The sequence below is a fragment of the Glycine soja genome, chromosome 2 (assembly GCF_004193775.1).
Source record: "Glycine soja cultivar W05 chromosome 2, ASM419377v2, whole genome shotgun sequence".
In the NCBI taxonomy this organism is placed as follows: Eukaryota; Viridiplantae; Streptophyta; class Magnoliopsida; order Fabales; family Fabaceae; genus Glycine; species Glycine soja.
In genome coordinates this window covers 29,704,821-29,724,261 of record NC_041003.1, presented here as the reverse complement: position 1 = coordinate 29,724,261, position 19,441 = coordinate 29,704,821, and the positions used below count along the sequence as shown (strand labels likewise).

Sequence of the window (19,441 nt, the reverse complement as noted above, 5' to 3'; positions counted from 1 at the left end):
CTGTCACTTCTGGTTTACATGAGTATTCACTAGGCTACTTTTGACACACCCTTAAACTCCCCTTGATATTGATAAATACCCAAGTATTATTTGATCACTAAGTCATTTCGGGCTTTCCAAACAAAAGTTTGAATGATTACAATAAAAAACTCTCATAAAGAGGATATACTATGAAAAGTAGATTACAAAATAACTTTGCTAAGTAAAGGATGACACACTAAGAACTTGTGTATGATCGTCCAGGGCAAAATTGTCAACACTTCATTATCACAAATAGTAAAAGTTGCTTTACCGTTGAGATTGATCTTCTTTTTGTTGGCTTCAATGAAATGTTGATCATTGTGAAATTTAGTGCCTTCATGAAAATATATGTTCTCTCACAGTTGGAGATGATTCACTGTGGTGGCTTGAGGTTGAGAGAGAAAGAGGACAAATAGTACTATCCTTTTTGAAAAATGCATTCCACTACTGGTATGTGCAATAGTTTACAGAGAATATGCTTTTGCTGACTTGTCCTTATGCAACTTGAATTTCAAATGATTAGAAAATTCAAAATGTGTACACATGTACAGTGTGAACATTAGACAATAAACAACTTAGATAAAAAATAATTGTGTAAGTTATTTATCTCCAATATGAATGTTCAAATGAACTCAACATATTGGATGTTGGTTTTCTCAATGGTTTGGACGCTTGTTCAATTACAACGTGTTGGATTTGGTTAGTTCATTTAATAAAACAAGTAGCAGAGTGCAAAGCTATATTGGACACTCTAATTTCTGATCAAATAAAGGCATTTGATAAAGGTTTCACTACCAAACATAGTTTAAACGATATAGATCTGGTAACACTCAATGAAATCCATTGGTCCATAAAATTTTAATAGATTTGTTATCATCAATACTATAATATTTTTGGGGGACTAGATATCATCCAATGTCTTTGGTTCTAACAATTCTCCTTTTTTTAGGATGACAAACTATATTAAAATTTTGATCAAGATATAACATAATCATTTTAAAAAATATAATAGCAAATAAAATATAATGATTATGAGATATCATAACAAATGTGATAGGGTATAAAATGATAAAAAAATGTAAATATTCCCCCTAAGTACAATATTTTTCTCACTATGCATATGTATTAGAGAAAACATTAGAATACTATATCAGAGTAAAAATGCAAGGAAAGATCCAATCACTTATAAATTAAGGATAAACAACTATACAAAAGATATCAGAGCAAAAACATAACAAACAACATTAGTGCTCCTAAGGATCAAAATTCCATTTCTCCCTCTTTTGTCATAAACAAAACATAGGGTTCAAAGAAGGAATGATGATGAACATCATAGTGTTGAATCCACATCCCTGTTTCAATGTTAAAAATCTTTGTAAAGTAGATATGTGCATGCGTTTTGAGGTGCTAAAAAAAGTTGTCTCGAAACTATTGTCAAGGGTAAAAGCCTCAGAAGATTTTTTGAAGTTCATCTGCATGATGAAGAGTTCTTCCCTCTGAGTACTTGAACTTGGCAAAGTGCAAGACAACAAAGCCTTACATAGAAGATATATCAAGGGCTACAAAGAGCATTCAACATCAAAATGAAGTTGCACTAGAGTCTACATCAAAATGATGAAGAATATGACTTTGAGAAGGAACTTCAAAATGGAGTTCAAAATGCTCCAAGTCTACATCTCAAGGACAACATATTGTCGTTCATATGCAATCACTGGAGGTAGCTAGCTCATTAGAAGATGAATGTTAAAGCATGTCAAGATGAACTAATGCTAAAAGCTAAATCTTTGTCCATGAGAAGATCTGATGTGCAACATCTGAATAAAGACTGAAGTCATTATGTAGTTTAAAGACTTAAGTAGAACACTAACACACCAACAATTGTACCTTCACCTTAATTTTAAAAGCAATCTACTTAAGAATGCTTTGTGTTGTGAGGATGTGCTAGGTTTTATGAAGTTATGATCCCTCGAAAAGCCATGTCTAAAGCCTTGGGAAGAACACTAACACACCAACAATTTTACCTTCACCTTAATTTATGAAACAATCTACTTAAGAATGCTTTGTGCTATAAAGATGTGTTAAGTTTGATGAAGTTGTGATCCCTCGAAAAGCCATTTAAATTTGCTTACACAAAAGGATCTACCTCAGAACAAATCCCTTTTCAATAAATATTAGAATCACAATTCTAATGTGTCTTTAGAATTCTTATAAAAAAGTTTTCTCAAAATGAGAACCTCAGAACAATTCTGCATAACTGTCAAGTTTGGACAACTATCATCATTTTTAAACTTCATCTAGAAGTATGTTAGTGGTATGGGCTCCACTCCAACAAATACCTTTGAAGGTTTAAGAGGACTTGAAGGAGCATTATGAAGATCTGTTGGAGCTATTTTAGTGAGAGAAAATTTGAGCTACATTTTTGTGTGAGAATCTATCATTGTTGCTTCAACACCTCTCAAGTGAGAATGACTTACTTCTGCATTTGATCATGTGTTGTAATCCTTTCATAGATAAAAGTGAGATCTTGTAGTTTCCTAGTGGAAAACCCTCTTATAAGGAGAATTTGTCTCTATGTCGTCAAACACAAAACCCTTAATGTAAATCACATCAATTGGAAGACAAAGTGTGAAACCAATGGTGTTGTTGGTATAGTAGTATGCTAAGTGTGAAGTCTAGTGAGGTTGCTGTCAAGTTGTTGAAATCCAGTGGTTGGTTGGCCCAACAATGGTTGGTTGTGTAGCCTAAGGTTGGAGTTAAGAAATATGAAAACCTTTATGCACTATTTTCTTCCTTTTTCTTGTTGCAGTTTTTTTATTCAGTCAATCATATCATTAAGGTTGAACACGCCTTGGAAAAGAAATATTTAACTGAACATTTCTTCAAGTCTCTGGGATTAAAAAACTTTTTTTAAACATACATTTGAGAAGTTAAAAACCTTTTCCAGAAAATGCTTACATTTCGTTTTGAGTTCCAAACAATTCTTCATTCTAAACTAACTCTTTCTAAACTAATATCAGAATAACAAATTGTTTTCAAAAAGTGTTACAAGTTTGTGAAAACACAATTCAACCCCCCATTCATCACTTCACATAGTCACCGTGGCTGTTGAGGTGATTATGATGGATCTTTTAGTGGTGTTGGTGGTGGTTGTTGAGGTGTTGTGGAAAGAATGGCATAACTTGGTTCAAAGCATGCATAATAAGTCTGAGAGTGGTTTGGAGTTGGATTGTGAAAGCTTGATTCATCAATTGAAGTTGTTTAGCCACTTAGTTGGAGATTGTCTGCCTTTGTTGTTCCATTTGGTTCTTTGATGAAGTGTAACATCCCAATTTTTCGTAAATAAATTTAAAAAGCTTTTTAGTAAAAATAAATAAATAAATAAATATAGAGCAAATAATAGGCTGAGTACCCTAGGTATAAATAGTTATGTTAAGTCAGCTGCCTCCTTTTGGCCTCATTTTCGTTTTTCCCCTTCTCCTCTCAAAACCCTTTCTTTTTCCCGCAGCCCACCAAACCAGTCTCAGAAAAATAACGATCTCGAAACCGTTCACCGTTGGATCGTCGTGAAATTTGAGTATCATGTTCGCAACCAAATTCCAAACATTCTCACCGTTGTGAATTTCAAAATCATATCTGAGCTTAGAGGAAAACCCTTCGCATTGTAGCGTTTTAATTTCCCGCAGAAACCCAAAAACTGTCTCGGTAAAACTACGATCCCGGTTTCGTTAGCCGTTGGATTTCCATGAAAGTTGGATATGTTGTTCGAAATTCAATTCCACACCCTTCCACCGTTGGGATTTGCGAAATAATATTCGTGGAGGAAGAAAAATGAATCGCATGAAGACAGTACAAGTGGAGGTTTTAATCTCTTCTCCGTCTCTCTGACGTTTGGGAATTCTATCGGAGCAGTCGGAGGAATAATTGAAAGAATTTCAGGGAACCGCTAGAGATGTTGCTATCACTTGCTGAAGACACGTGAGTCCGCTCAGAGGTAAGGGATGAGTTATTCACAGTTGGGGATTAGTGAGAACATGTGTAGGGATCCTTAGAGGATTAAATTGGGATTTTATTTTGGGATGTTTGTTAAATTGCAATTTTTCCTTTATGATTATAAATAAAATATTGATGTCCTGATGAAAATTGCTTGATAAATTGTGCTCTTGATATTTGTATATTTCGACCTATGATTTTGATATAATTGTGTAATATTATTTGAGGGGTTTTAGTCCTCATGTTGTGATAGTCTTTTATATAAATTGTTATATTGAGGATATGAAATGATAATTCAAATTGTGAGTATATGATGAATTTTAGAATAACATGTTGCTTTGAAATTATAATATTGTTATTGAGATTGAGTATAAGTGTAAAGTTGAACATGTGTTAATTTGTGAGATACGTGTAAACATGTGATGGTGGATTGTGACACTATGAGATGTGAAATTGTGAATGAGTTCTAGTTGTGGATAAGTGTGTAGTTAACACTTGATGTGAAATTACTTGTGTTGTAAGCTATGAATTATACAATAACCCGATCAGCGTTATCTTGAGAAAAGCGTTGATGCGCAGTGTTAAAGAGAAAATGTAGGTTTCCTATTTAGGAACCAGTGTTAAATCGTAGCGCAATTGTGTTGAACGTGTTTAAAACACGAGTGTAAGGTCGTGGGTATTGTATAATTCATGAGCAGTGTCTGCATGCAAAAATTATTTTAGGGGTTGGACCTGAATCAGGAGGGAGAGGCCCTGACGGACTTTTCGGAGTGTAGGCCTTGGGGGTCACCGGGTTTGAGTGCTCCTTTAAGCCTATGCTGATCTCATATGGTTGGAGCATTCTCGCAAAACATTGTGACCCTGACTGGTCTCCCTATGATCTTACTTAGTGAGAGTGACCTGACAAACCCATTGTGTGGTGTGTCTTGTTATGTACTCCTAAGCGCCCCAGGGTGGTTTTTCACTGACATGGTACCACATTGCATATAGGATTGAGTCTTAGCATAACTATTGCATATGCTTGCTAATTGATGTGTTATTATATCTTGATCGAAGTGTGGGATTCTTGTGTAATGTGATTGATAATTGAAAAGTGAATTTTGAATGACGAAGTGGTGAAGTTACGTGAGCTATGTTTAAGCAAGTGGTATCTCATTTATATAATATGTATATTTAATTGTCTTGTTTCTCTATTAGCTAGGAATGTGATAACTCACTCCCTGTGTGTTGTTGTGTTTGGATCCTGTGATGATCTTGAACTTGTGTTCGGGGGAGCAGATGAATAGGTGGATGACTATAAAGAACCTCATGCTAGAGGACACGGGAACACAACGCTCTGATAGGATGTGACATTAGGATATAGGTTCTATATTAATTGTATGAAGCTTAGACGACCTTGTTGAGTCGAGAATACTTTATTATTTATTTGGACAAGTTTGAATATGATGTAGAAGAAAATGAATGTGAGTCTTTTTCCCCTTTGAAACACTTGTTTAAAAAAAATGTTTTAAAAATACTTTTAGTTAATATTTGAATTTTTTTTATTCCTTATTAGTATATATGTGAGGGGTAGAGGGTGTCACATGAAGCGTGTATCATAGCTTGGACTTGCTCAACAGTAATTGTAAGGGCAACTGGTAAAGGAGAAGCAATGTTAATAGGGTCCACCTAGATAGTTGACTCACTTATTCTTGCATCCATAAAAGGTGTTTGTACAATTGAAACAACCAATTGTTGTTGTTGGACTCCTTAGGCAGATGAAAATTGTCCAAAGTAACTTCTAGTGCATCTACTTAGGGTTCTTCATAATAAGCAACCTCTTTCATACCTTTGTCCACCACGAATTATATTGAGTCATAAGATGAATCAAGAACCATAATAATTTTGATTTTATGAAAATAAATACTGAGTTTAGTTGCATTTTATATGCCAACAAATGACAACATTGAATATGCGTCTAATGAACCGAGCAATAGAAAACAAACGCTAAGCTCTAAAAGGCATTTAAGACTAAGTTAATGCTATGTGTTTGTGATTCTTGTTGTAGATATTGTTTTAACATCCTTCATAGGATCTATTGAAGTGAGAGAACAATTAAGATTAACCTCTCTTTTTACCTGGGAAGATGCACCACTATTGTAACAGACCTATTATGCCCTAAAGTTGACATGACTAGTGAAGACTGTAATAAGAGTGCGACTCAAAGAAGATAACAAAGTAGTTTATTAGAATGGAAGGGACTTGCATTTAATGCACCACCAAAAACCTTCCTTAGACACAACATCAGACACAATTTAAAGAATGTTTAGAGACAACAAACACTTATTGAGAAAACTTATAAATATCAAAAGCTTTGAAGAGTGGAACTAACTAACATAAACATGATTTGGCATTGCATATTCTCTCTTACCTTCAAGCTTTCTTATATATTTTCTAAGTTGTAAAAAGCTCTCAATACACCTTGTATATGTTGAGAGTAGAAAGGCATTGTGCTTAAGATAAATATTTGTCTGTGCCTCCATATACCTCTAATTATCTCAAGAAAATTTTGGAATTAAACTTGAGCTTTGGCAGGCAATTTTGGCTTGGGAATCTTCTTTTTATTCATATCCATGATAGAAAGTTTGTTGCAAATCCTATCAGGATGAAACTTCATCTTTGTAGATTCCTTGATGTGCATATTGGGACAATAAGCAATAAATTACTTTTTCACCATGAGTTGAGATTTGACTAACCCTGCACATGCCAAGTCTTGTCCATAAGGAAATAAATATTCTTCCATGTGATATAAAGGTTTGAACTTCAGGTTTGCTAGTTGATTATCACCTTTCTTTCAACATTAGGATTTGTGGAAAAGGTTGTAAGACTTTTGTAGATAGCTTGCTCAATATCTTTTGCCTCCTCGTCAAAGGTAGTAGACAAAGTGAAGTACAACTTAGAGCATTAATGAAGTCACCATATGGGTGTTGTAAAGTTGTATAATCCCTACAAACACCTTCTCCTTGTTTGTAATCTGTATATTCCCCAACTTAACCAAGTGGGTTGGTTGTAAGAGAAGTGATAGAGAGAACTCATGGAAGATGGGTAGCTTAGAGAGAGACAAAGAATACTGAGATTGTCTATCTTGTGACCAAAAGTGAGTGTCATGGTTGAGGTAGGTTGCTTCCCAAGATTGAAAAGAGTTTTATGGTAAGGGACACCAAGGGAGAGGTGAAGGATGCCTTCCAAGAACTGAGGAGTTTATATGGTTAATATGTCTTCCCTTCCAGAAATTGCATCATTTCTTGGGTTTAAGCACACCGGAAGAGGTGAAGAATACTTGGTTTGTCTCTCCCATGACCAAAGGTGTAGTGTTGTGGTTGAGATGATTTATCTCCAAGCCAAGACTATGTGTGGCGTGGTGATCAGGGAGGTGTTGTTGTTGCTACATATGCTTGGGTGAACTTTGTGTAATGGTGAACTTGTTGAGGTTGTTGTTGTTGTTCTAAGCCAGTGGTGACTAGTTGTTGTGTTGATTAGTGAAAATCTCATAGGGAGAGTAAGGACTAGACTTAGTAGCCTTGGGTTTGGGGTGAACCAGTATAAAATCCTAGTGTTGAATCTTCTCTTCCTCTCTTTTTATATTCTGGTATTAACTATTATGCATATTATATATGCATCAAAACATTCTTAGCATCAAAATGTCATACATCAGAATGTATATTTAAAAAGGTTTTTGACAAGCTTAACTTGTTTGTAAATCTACATATTTGAACTATATAATCTTTGTGATCATATGATCTATTTTATATTAGTTCATTCATTTACATCAAAGTATGAAAGCTTTCAAAAAAACTTGAAAATGGATTTGTGAATGAAAAGTTTCATGCAACATTCTGAACAATATCATTCTGAGTATATCATTCTAAACAATAACTTTTTTAGCACATCATTTAACATTACAACTTTCTAAGTGTTGAATCTTCTTAGCATGAGATAAGGTTTTCATAATAACAATATTATAAGCATATGTGTTTTGACATTGGGTTCTTATAATCATATTAGAACATTTAAGAATAAATATGGTGACTAACCACATAGAAAGCTTAGTTGTCTAAGTACTTAGACCATTGTGTTAAGACTTCTAAACACCAAGATAATATTGAGTAAAATTCATAAAGGTAAAAGTTTCAGGAAAAATTGGCAAAGTCATAATTCAATCCCCCTTCTTGTGATGTTCTGATCACCTCACTAGTTTCACCAAGTTCATATAATTAAGGATCCACACATTATTTTTAAGTGTTCAATTACTGCTTATCAATAAAAAATTATTAAGTACTAGAACCAAGTTTTGGCCTTCCAAATGCACTCTCACATATAGTCCATTTGATCTTTTGAAGGATTCCACAATCCACAAAGCGAAGTAAACAACATAATATCAATTTATATGCACTAGACAATCAAGTTCCCAACACATTTTTGCCAAGGGATCAATTCCTCTTGGACCCAATTTCACAATAATAATTCAAATACAAGTAAATGACAATATAAATGGCATTAAAAAACAAATCAAGTCAATTAATCAAAATAAATTGCAGGGGTCTCCTTTTAGGGTAGAACCATGTAGCCAATATTGAGAATCCATTAAATATCATTCCCACACAATTAATTTAAGCCAAAAATCACATATTAGAAAGTCTTGAAATAGACAATCCAAAAATTATTTATCATAGCAAATCAACTTGAAACTTTATAGAAATTTATAGAGCCACTCCTCATTGTACATATAATATCACATAAATTCAACTTTCCTAGGTTCATTCTCTAAAAAAGCTTTTTAATTTAAATTTCATTATTGTTTGTTTTTTAAGAAGAGAGTCTAAAATTAAATTAAAATAGTAAAACTACTAGAAAATTCATGAGAAATTACAAAGATATTCCAATACATCAGATTCACTTCAAACAAATAACCTTATTTTCTACTCTATTTCATCTTTTTTCATTCTTCATACTTTCATTCACTTCCATTCCACTCTACTTACACAATGTTCATCTCTCTTTCAGCTAAAACAAACATGTTTTTTTTTCACTTTCACCTTTTTTTTTCCAGGTTTTTGATAGGGTTCAAACCTTTATTTATCCAAGAAGTCAGGGATCATATGGGTGGGATTTGGATTCTATCTAATAGAGAAGACCTTAAGTACCTATATTTTCTTGGGGTCCTTGTATGTTAGTTGCCTTTCTAAAAGGAATGTTCCTCTTTTTGTAACATTCTGAATTCTAATGTCCCCATTAGTTATAGTTCAGATCATTTTCTCCTGGCCTTCTTTATTCTCACAGGATTTTGAAATTTTTTTTCTAGGATTTTGATTGAAACCTAATCCAATTTATAGAAAAAGCTTTTTTTGGATTCCAATCAATTTATCCAAGTTGCTTGTGCATGCTACAAAGTTAGCTAGATCTTTTGACAGTTTCTCAACTTTTTCCTTAACCTTGTTTTCATTTTCAAGTTAAGTTTGATTAAAAGAAATAACCCCTTTAGTAGTAGTCTCTCTTCTCAGTTTTAATTATTCAAAAAGTTTGAAATGAGGTTCCTATTGACAATGGTTTTTTTTTAAAAAGGTTTTCATTGTTTATTATGAGCTTTTCATTTTCTTTTTAAGCATTAGAAAGTTGCTCTTTTAGGTGAGCATATTTTTGTGTCAAAATGTGAGAGTCATTGAGTAGATTATCAAAAGCATGAACTCTTTATAATTTGAAAATCTAAAACACTTTCAAAGTTAAATATCTCTTGTTTGTCAAAATCTACCATGAGACACAGGCTGGCAGCATACTCCTCATCTTTCTCAAAAGATGATGAATTTGTGTCATCCCATGTGTGACCATCATTGCCTTCTTGAAGTCTTTCTTCAAAAAAAGGGCAATCTGTCTTATATGACCAAGTTTATTGCATTCATATCATCTGACTTGCTTGGAGCTTTCTCCTTGTTGGAAGTCTTTATTGAAGGAGTTTCTTCTTGGCCTTTTTCTCTTTATGAACAGTCTTCGCACCCTTGTGGTAAAAAAAGCCAATTCTTCTTCATCCCCCTCAGAAAACTCATCATCACTATTCTCAACATCAAAATTTGCTATTGAGTTTAGTGCTTTGGAATACTGTTTTGTCTTTGTCTTCTAAGATTCCTAGAGTGCTATTACTTTTCCTTTGGGTAATTGCAACTCATCCATCAGCTCTTTCATGATGACTTCATCTATAGCCAAATTTTTTAGGTCTTTGGATTCTTGTATGGCATTGACATTTGGTCTCTAGATTTTAGGCAGACTTCTCAAAATCTTCTTAATTCTTTGGTTTGTTGTATGTCTTTCTCCCAGAGCATTCAACTTGTTCACTATAGTATTGAATCAGGTGAACATATCATCTATAGACTCATGTTCCTGCATCTTAAACATCTCAAACTAAAGAGTTAAAATATTAACTTTTGAGTCTTTTACTTGATTTGTACCTTTACGTGTTGTTTTGAGTGTGTTCCAGATTTCAACAACTTATGAGCAATCCCATTAAACTTCACACCTAGCCCACTGCTAGAGTAGCAACACCATTAGTATCACACTTTGGCAGCCACTTGTTGGACTTTACAACAAGAGGGTTTATGTGTATGCATAGACAAATTTCTTCTTACAAAAGGGATTTCCACTTAGGAAATTACAAGTTCACACTATCTATGGTCTATATTAGTTTACAAACAATTGAAGAGTGAGTCTCTATCTTTTGAGAGGGTTGAAGCAACAATGGAAGATTTCTCACACATAGATTTTTGCTTAAGCTTCTTTCACTAGAATAACTTCAACTAGTTTTCATGATGCTCCTTTATATCCTCTTAAAGCTTCAAAGGTAGTCACTAAAGTGGAGCCCGCACAACTGACATACTTCTAGAAGAAGAAGAAAAAAGTGACAGCTATCAAGTCATGACAACTAGAAGAGTTATTCTAAGGTTCCCATTTCGAGGAACCTTTCTGATGAACATTCTGAAGACACATCAGAATGTTGACTCTCATGTTAGCTGAGAAATGATCCATTCTAAAGTAGATCATTTTGATGAAGTAGAAAATATATGGCTTTCCGAGGGATCACAACATCATATTAACACATCTTCACAACATAAAGCATTCTAATGTAAACTGCTTCATTTAGTAAGATGAAGGAATAATTGTTGGTGTGTTAGTGTATTATCCAAGGTTAGACTGCATAATGGATTTAGTCTTTCATTAGGATGTTGCACATTAATTCTTCTCATGGGTAGTGTTTTAGCTCTCAACATGGTCGAATTTGGAAATGCTTTAACATCCATCTTCTAATGAGCCCTTAGTATGTGTGGTTTCATATGGAAGATGAGATATCTTCAACTTTGTCTTTCGATGAGTCAACTTTCTTCAATGACTGCATATGGAAGACAAGATGTTGTCTTTGAGTTGCAAGCTTGAACTATTCTGAACTCTATTCTAAAGTTCCATTTTCATAGTCATGTTCTTCATCAGTTTGATGTAGACTCTGGTGTAGCTTTATTCTGATGCTGGATGCTCTCTTAATTTGTAGCCTTTGATTTGTCCTATAAGTAAGGCCTTTGTTGTCACACAATTTTCCAAGTTCAAGTACTTTGAGGGAAGCACTCTTCATCACGCATATGGGGTTCAAGAATTCTTCTAAGGCTTTTATCCTTGACAGTAGTTTTGAGATAACCTTTCCAAGCTTGTTATGAGCACCTCAAAATGTATACACACATATGATTCTTAAAGATGTTATAACTGAAACAATTAAGAAGAATGTTAGTCATCGTATAAAACCCATCATCCTTATAATTCGCATTGCTAATGATTTTTCATAATTAAAACAAGGGATGTGGATTCAATAGTTGTCACTGTATTTATTTCTTCTTTGCATGGAAAAATTAGCCTTGTTTATTTAGGATCATGTGGAGGATCAATCTTGGAAAACAATGAGGATTTCGCCCGGTGGGCATGCAATTTATCATCTGTTCTATGTAGATGACCGCCTCATTTTTAGCAAAGCTTGGTGTTCCCAAATTAAATTGGTTAAAAGAGGTTCTGCAAACTTTTTGCCTAGTGTCAGATCTTAAGGTTAATAACAAGAAATCTCATTTTTTTTGCTTCAAAGAATACTCCTAGAAGATATGTGAATCAATTCTCAGTTATCCTTGAGTTTCATCATAAACCTAATTCGAGGAAATATCTTGGCTTCCCACTTTTAAGAGGGAGATTCAAGAACAATGTTTTTTTCCTCATATTGTGGATAGAATTTAATGGTGCTTTCCTGGTGGGAAAACTAAATACTTAGTAGGGCAGGTTGTGTCACCTTGGCACAATTTGTTGTTTCAGCTATTCAACCTTATAGTATGCAAAACCTATTGCTCCTCGAAGGTACCTGTGATACTATTGATAAATATATTTGTAGCTTCATTTGGTGAAAAAAAAACACTTGTCATTGGGTTGGATAGGATACCATTTCGAAGCCTAAGTCAAAAGGTTGCCTTAGTTTTCATCAATCTAGATTGCTAACATTGCTTTGTTGAGGAAACCCACTTGGGATTTGATGAATGAACCTGACAAGTTGCGGCTCAAAATGTTGGATCTAAAATACCTTTCCTCTTCTAATATTTTTTATGTCCAATGTACCGGTGGGTGTTCGTGTACTTAAGGGTCAATTTTGAAAGTTATATTTATTCTTCGGTTTGGTTTTAAGTTTTGAGTGGGTAAAGGAACTATTTCTTTTATGTATGACAAATGATTGGATGAGGGTTCTCTAGCTAGTCTTGTTGAGTACATTCATATTAGTCATACTCAAATTTGTATCAAAGATGTGATATGTGAAGATATTGATACTTGGAACAAGGGTCTTATTAGCACAATCATACTTGAGGATGCTAAGGCTAACATGACGTCTCTCCTTCTTGACAATAGTTCATTTGATAAAATTATTTGGAATGCCTCCTCTACTAGGAAATACTCTAAGAAGTATGCCTATTAGTGGCTTATTCATGAACTTGCCAATCTGATTACCTGCACTAAAAGTTGCTCTTAGGTGTGGTCCCTCAAATTACCAGAAATTATAAAAAAGTTTATTTTGTTAACCTATCATGATTGATCTTAGGTGTGGTTCCTCTTAGGTCTGATTACCTTCTCATTGACCAATTTTGCTACAAGCAACATGTTTGCTTTGATTTTTCTTATAACAAGTGTGGAGCATTAGAGGAGTGTTGGATCCATTTGCTCTGTGACTGTCCAAAGGCAAAGATTATTTGGAACAAATTGTGCTTTGATGGATGCCATCAATTTTATCTCTTAAAAGGTGCAACTTGGCTATGGACTAATGTGAAGGGCAAAAAAGAAACTATTTTTAGGATTGCTTGTTGGTTTAATTTGGAGATCTAGGAATGATTTTGTGTTTGAAGACAAGGAATGACACTTTGGTACAATATGTATAAAATTAACAATCTCCATCTCATTGTTGTTTTTGATGTTGTAGACACTTTACACAAACCTATGAGATTAGTTTGTTAGATTCCTCCTCAAGACAATTACATCAAGCTCAACATTAATTGGAGCTTAAGAGGGAACCCAGGTAGATAAGGCTTCGGTGGAATTTTTAGAAACTCTCTTGGTGGATGGATTAGCGGCTATTTAGGCTATTTTGGTAGAATTCTCTTCAGCTTTCTATTAGAAACCTCTGCTTGGCCATTTGTCTGAGGATGATAAGGTGAAGCTACCATATGTCTAACATGATAATCCCCAGAGCTTTTTGCAATAGTGCATAGCAGAAATGTGAACCTCTATAACTGATTAGCACTCTAGGAACTCAAAAATGGGAGAAAATATTTTTCTTGAGAAACTTGATAACTGATGTAAGCTCCATTGGAACTTGTAGGCCTAGGATCTTCTTCATCAATGGATTCCTTTGCTTCTTGGAAGATGAATGGCAGAAGAATGGAGAAGGAAGAGAGAGAGGAAACGCCACTTCAAGGAGAAGATGAGTCTAGAAGAAGCTCACCACCATAGGAGGCCATGGATAAGAGCTTGGAGGAAGAAAGAGATGAATGAAGGGAGAGGAAGAGAAAAGCACGAAATTTTGTGCTCTAAAAGAGCTTTGAAATCTGAAGTTTAATTTTCAAATGATCAAAGTTGAAAAAAATATACACACATGACATCTATTTATAGCCTAAGTGTCACATAAAATTGGAGGGAAATTTGAATTTCAATTCTAATTTCACTTGAATTTGAAATTGAATTTATGGAGCCAAAATTTCACTAATTATGATTAGTGAATTTCAGTTATGGTTCAGCCCACTAATCCAAGATCAATTCCAAGATTCTCCACTAAGTGTGCTTAGGTGTCATGAGGCATGTAAAGCATGAAGAACATGAACAAAGTGTGACTATATGATGTGGCAATGAAGTGTAGTAAGCAAATGCTCACCTCCCCCTCTAAAATTTAATTGGATTGGGCTTCTACCAATTCAATTAAATTTATTTCCCAACACACACATCAAATATTCACTTAGTGCATGTGAAATTACAAAACTACCCCTAATACAAAAACTAGTCTAGGTGCCCTAAAATACAAGGGCTGAAAAATCCTATATTTCTAGGATACCCTACCTACATTATGGAGCCCTAAATACAAGGACCAAATATAATGACATCCTAATATAATATGTACAAAGATAATTGGACCCAACCTTGGCCCATGGGCTCAGAAATCTACCCTAAGGTTCATGAGAACCCTAGGGCCTTCTTCAGCAGCTCTAGCCCAATCCTTTTGGAGCCTCTTGCTCATGGCTCTAGTGAATGGCCCCTTCCTAGGGAGGATTGCATCAATAACAATATTGGAATCATTCTTTGGAGTAGCGACAACTTCTACCCATTTAAACACGTAATCAACAACAACCAAGATGTACTAATTCCCATAAGAGGATGGTAGAGGGCCCACAAAATCAATGCCCCAACATTCAAAGACTTCTACTTCCATGATGTTTTGTAGTGGCATCTCATTTCTCTGAGAAATTCCCTATGTTCTCTGACATTGATCATAATGAAGCACATGATCATGGGCGTACTTGAAGACAGAAGGTCAGAAAAATCCAGTTTGTAGCACCTTAGCAACTGTCATATCCCTACTGTAGTATCCACCACAAGGAGAATTGTGGCAATGCCATAATGTGCCTATGGCTTTTTCCATGGTAACACATCTTCTCAACAGATTATCTGCTCCAATCTTGAATAAATGGGGATCATCCCAGACATAGAAATGAGCATCATGGAAGAACTTCTTCTGCTGATTCCAATTGAAGTCTATTGGAATAATACCTACGGCTTTGTAGTTAGCCATGTCTGCAAACCAAGATCTTTCATGCACATATAGAAGGGATTCATTGGGAAATTCATCTCGAATTTCCCGTTCCTCTTGAGTTACTTCTTCATTGACTAACCTGGAGAGGTGGTCGGCCACTACATTCTTGGAGCCCTTTTTGTCTTTAATCACTATGTCAAACTCTTGAATCCGAAGACCTATCTAATCATCCTTGGCTTTGAATCTGACTTTGTGAGAAGATATTTGATTGCTGCATGATCAGTAAAGATAACTACTATGGAGCCCACCAAGTATGACTAGAACTTCTCTAATGCATAGATAATGGCCAACATCTCCTTCTCAGTGGTTGCATAATTTAGTTGTGCATCATTTAGGATAAATGTCCTGCATGTCCAAGGAAACTCCTAATGCCTTTAACATTGACTGGTGGAGGTATCTTTTCAATGACATTAATCTTTGCTTTGTCCACCTATATCCCTCGAGTTGAGATCTTATGGCCCAACATTATTCTTTCCTGGACCATGAAGTGACATTTATCCTAGTTTAGCACCAAATTTGCTTCAACACAACGTCTCAGCACTAGCTCTAGATTGGTTAGGCAATAGTCAACAAAGACAGAGAAATCATCCATGAAAACTTCGATGCACTTCTCCACTATGTCGGAAAAAATAGCTAGCATGCATCTCTAAAAAGTGGTTGGTGCATTACATAAATCAAATGAAATTCTTCTATAAGCAAAGACTCCAAAAGTGCATGTGAATGTTGTCTTATCATGGTCCTTGGGGTCTACTGCAATCTGATTGTACCCTTAATAGCCTTCCAAGAAACAGTAAAAGACTTGTCCTAGTAACCACTTCAACATATGATCCATGAATGGCAAAGGAAAGTGATCCTTTCTTGTGGCATCATTGAGCTTGCAGTAGTCGATGCACATCCTCCATCTAGTGACAATATGAGTTGGAATGAGATCATTCTTTTCATTGTGGATCATGATCATTCCTCCTTTCTTGGGCACCACTTGGACTAGACTCACCCAAGCATTGTTAGAAATAGGGTAGATAAGTCCAGTCTCAAGTAGTTTGAGAACTTCTTTTCGCACCTCTTATTTCATGGATGGATTGAGCCTCCTCTAGGGTTGTCTCACTCGTCTGTATTCTTCTTCCATTATAATCTTGTGCACATACATTAGGAAGGATTGATTCCCTTGAGATCAGAGATATGCAACCCAATAGCTTCTTTGTGGTTTTTGAGAACCTCTAGCAATCATGCTTCTTCATCTGATGATAGGTCGTTGCTTATCATGTCCGGCTTGGCTTCATTTTCTTCCAGAAACACATACTTTAGATGAGTAGGTAAAGCTTTCAACTCTTGGGCTTCTCTGCTGGACTGTCTTTCTTCAAATCTTCAAAAGCATGCTCCCTTGAGGGAATCTCCTTTAATTGGTCTAAGTCTTCCAGATAGTCTCTGAGATCTTATTCTTCCTCATTAGTCAAGCAATCAACAACATTTATTAGGGCCTTCTCCAATGGGGAGTGAATGGTCAGGTGTTGCATAGTGAGATCGACTTCTTTCTCTATTGCCTCCACCTTGAAGCATGTTTTACTATCACTGGGATGCTTTATTGCTACGAACAAGTTGAAGGTGATTTTTTTATCTTCCACGCTCATCTCCAAATTGTCATTCCCGATGTCCACAACACATTTTGTAGTAAGCATGAATGGTTGGCCCAGTATTAGAGGAATATTATAGTCTTCTTTTATGTCCATGATCACAAAGTCCACCAAAAAAGTAAATTGGCGAACCTTAACAAGGATGTCTTCAACTACACCATATGGTCTGGTAATAGAGCAGTTTGCTAGCTGAAGCGTCATCCTAGTAGGAGAAATTCTCATATTCCTAATTCTCCAGAACATAGATAGGGGCATCAGATTAATGATTCCCCCCAAATCAATAAGAGCTTTACCCACTGGCACATCCCTAATAGAGCACAGGATGGTCACACTTCCTGGGTCTTTGAACTTTTGTGGTAGAATCCTCTGGATTACAACATTGTAGTTTCCTTCCACCATGATGCTCTCATTGTTGATGTATTTGCCTTTCTTCGTGAGCAGGTTCTTCAAAAACATAGTATATAGAGGCATCTGTTGTAAGGCTTCTTCAAATGGAATGTCGATCTCCAACTTCTTGAATATGTTAAGGAAAGAAGCAAAGTAGCGCTCCCTCTCTTTCTTTGACGCACCAAGGGATATGGGATGTCCTTCACTGGGGCCACGAGTATCTCCTTCCTAGCCTCCCCAGCTAACTGACTCTTGGTTTTAGTGGTTAAGAACTCATCACCACTCTCCTTACTCTTATTTTTCTCTTTTTCACTCTGTTCTCTCTTTTTCTCTTTCTCACTTTTCTCTCTCTTTTTATTCTCTCCTTCCTCATTACTCATTGATGTAGCTCCATGTGGAGCTTGCAGGCCTTGGATCTTGTTCATCAATGGAGTCCTTTGCTTCTTGAAGATGAATGACAATGGAATGGAGAAGAAGAAAGATGATTGGAGACGCCACTTCAAGGAGAAGATGAGTCAAGAACAAGCTCACCACCAAAGGAAGTCATGGATAAGAGTTTGAAAGTAGAAGAAGATGAGTGGAGGGAGAAGGACAGAAGGAGCATAAAATTTTATGCCTCAAATGAGGTCTAAATTTTGAAGTGTAAATCTCAAATGATCAAAGTTGAAAAAATGCACACACATGGCCTCTATTTATAGCCTAAGTGTCACAGAAAATTGTAAGGAAATTTGAATTTCTATTCAAATTTCACTTGAATTTGAAATTGAATTTGTGGAGCCAAAATTTCACTAATTATGATTAGTGAATTTTAGATATGGTTCAGCCCACTAATCCAAGATTCTCCACTAAGTGTGCTTAGGAGTCATATGGCATGTAAAACATGAAGGACATGCACAAAGTGTGACTATATGATGTGGCAATGAGGTGTAACAAGCAAATGCTCTCCTCCCCCTCTAAAATTTAATTGGATTGGGCTTCTCCCAATTCAATTAAATTTATTTTCCAACACACATCAAATATTCACTTAATGCGTGTGAAATTACAAAACTATCCCTAATACAAAAACTAGTCTAGGTGTCCTAAAATACAAGGGCTGAAAAATCCTACATTTCTAGGATACCCTACCTACATTATGGAACCCTAAATACAAGGTCCAAAAAATAATGAAACCTTAATCTAATATGTACAAAGATAATTGGGCTCATACTTAGCCCATGGGCCCAAAATCTACCCTAAGGTTCATGAGAACCCTAGGGTCTTCTCTTGCATCTTTGGCCTAATCTTCTTAGAGTCTTCTATCCAATGCCCTTGGGGGGTAGGATTGCATCATTCCCTCCCCTTGAAAAGGATTTGACCTCGAAACCAGAGGTTCTTGAAACTTTGGGCTTTTTTTCTCAACACCTATAAAAAGAATAAAAACATATATATTAGTGGTGTTTGGTATGTTAGAGTAAGGTCATGTCTGAAAACCCATTTCCTGGGCATCTTCCCATGAGGGAACATAGTTCCTCACCAACTCAATGAGTGGTGCTACAAGTATAAAAAAATATGGGACAAACCTTTTGTAAAAGTTTGTTAAGTCATGGAAGCCCCAAATTTTCCTTATACTTGGTGGAATGAGTCACTCAAGAATGACCTTTATTCTCCTAGGGTTCGTGGGAACCCCTTGATTACTATTTAAAAAAATTAAGGAAAGTAATGCAATAAAACATACATTTTCTGTATTTTCATGTTGATTATTCCTACCAAAAAGTACAACAAACCTAAGGTGTCCCATATGAGCACCTAAGTTTGTATTGAAACTAAAAATAAGAACAAACCTACCTAATGAGTCCCTTTATATGTGAATCATGAAGATACAACCAAATTATTGATAGCTGACTCTGTGCTCTTATGATTTGACAAGGAAACATGCATAAACTAAGTTAGAGTATCTTCTAGCTTGGTGGTCCTCCCATAGAGATTAGGCCCTTGGTTGGGAGGCCGGATGGATGGACCACCTTGATCTTTGTTG

At 35.5% G+C, this 19,441-nt stretch overlaps 1 protein-coding gene across 1 annotated transcript; it reads right to left on the bottom strand.

Annotated features, from left to right (window-relative positions):
- Positions 1-16,842: 16,842 nt before the first annotated feature.
- Positions 16,843-17,496, bottom strand: LOC114374799. The gene has a single exon (XM_028332495.1). The coding sequence runs from the start codon at positions 17,494-17,496 to the stop codon at positions 16,843-16,845; it is 654 nt and encodes a 217-aa protein (XP_028188296.1).
- Between the last annotated feature and the right edge of the window lie 1,945 nt (positions 17,497-19,441).

Excerpts from the sequence above, each read along its gene's own strand:
- LOC114374799 (XM_028332495.1), bottom strand. The coding sequence starts at position 17,496 with ATGTTTTTGAAGAACCTGCTCACGAAGAAAGGCAAATACATCAACAAT.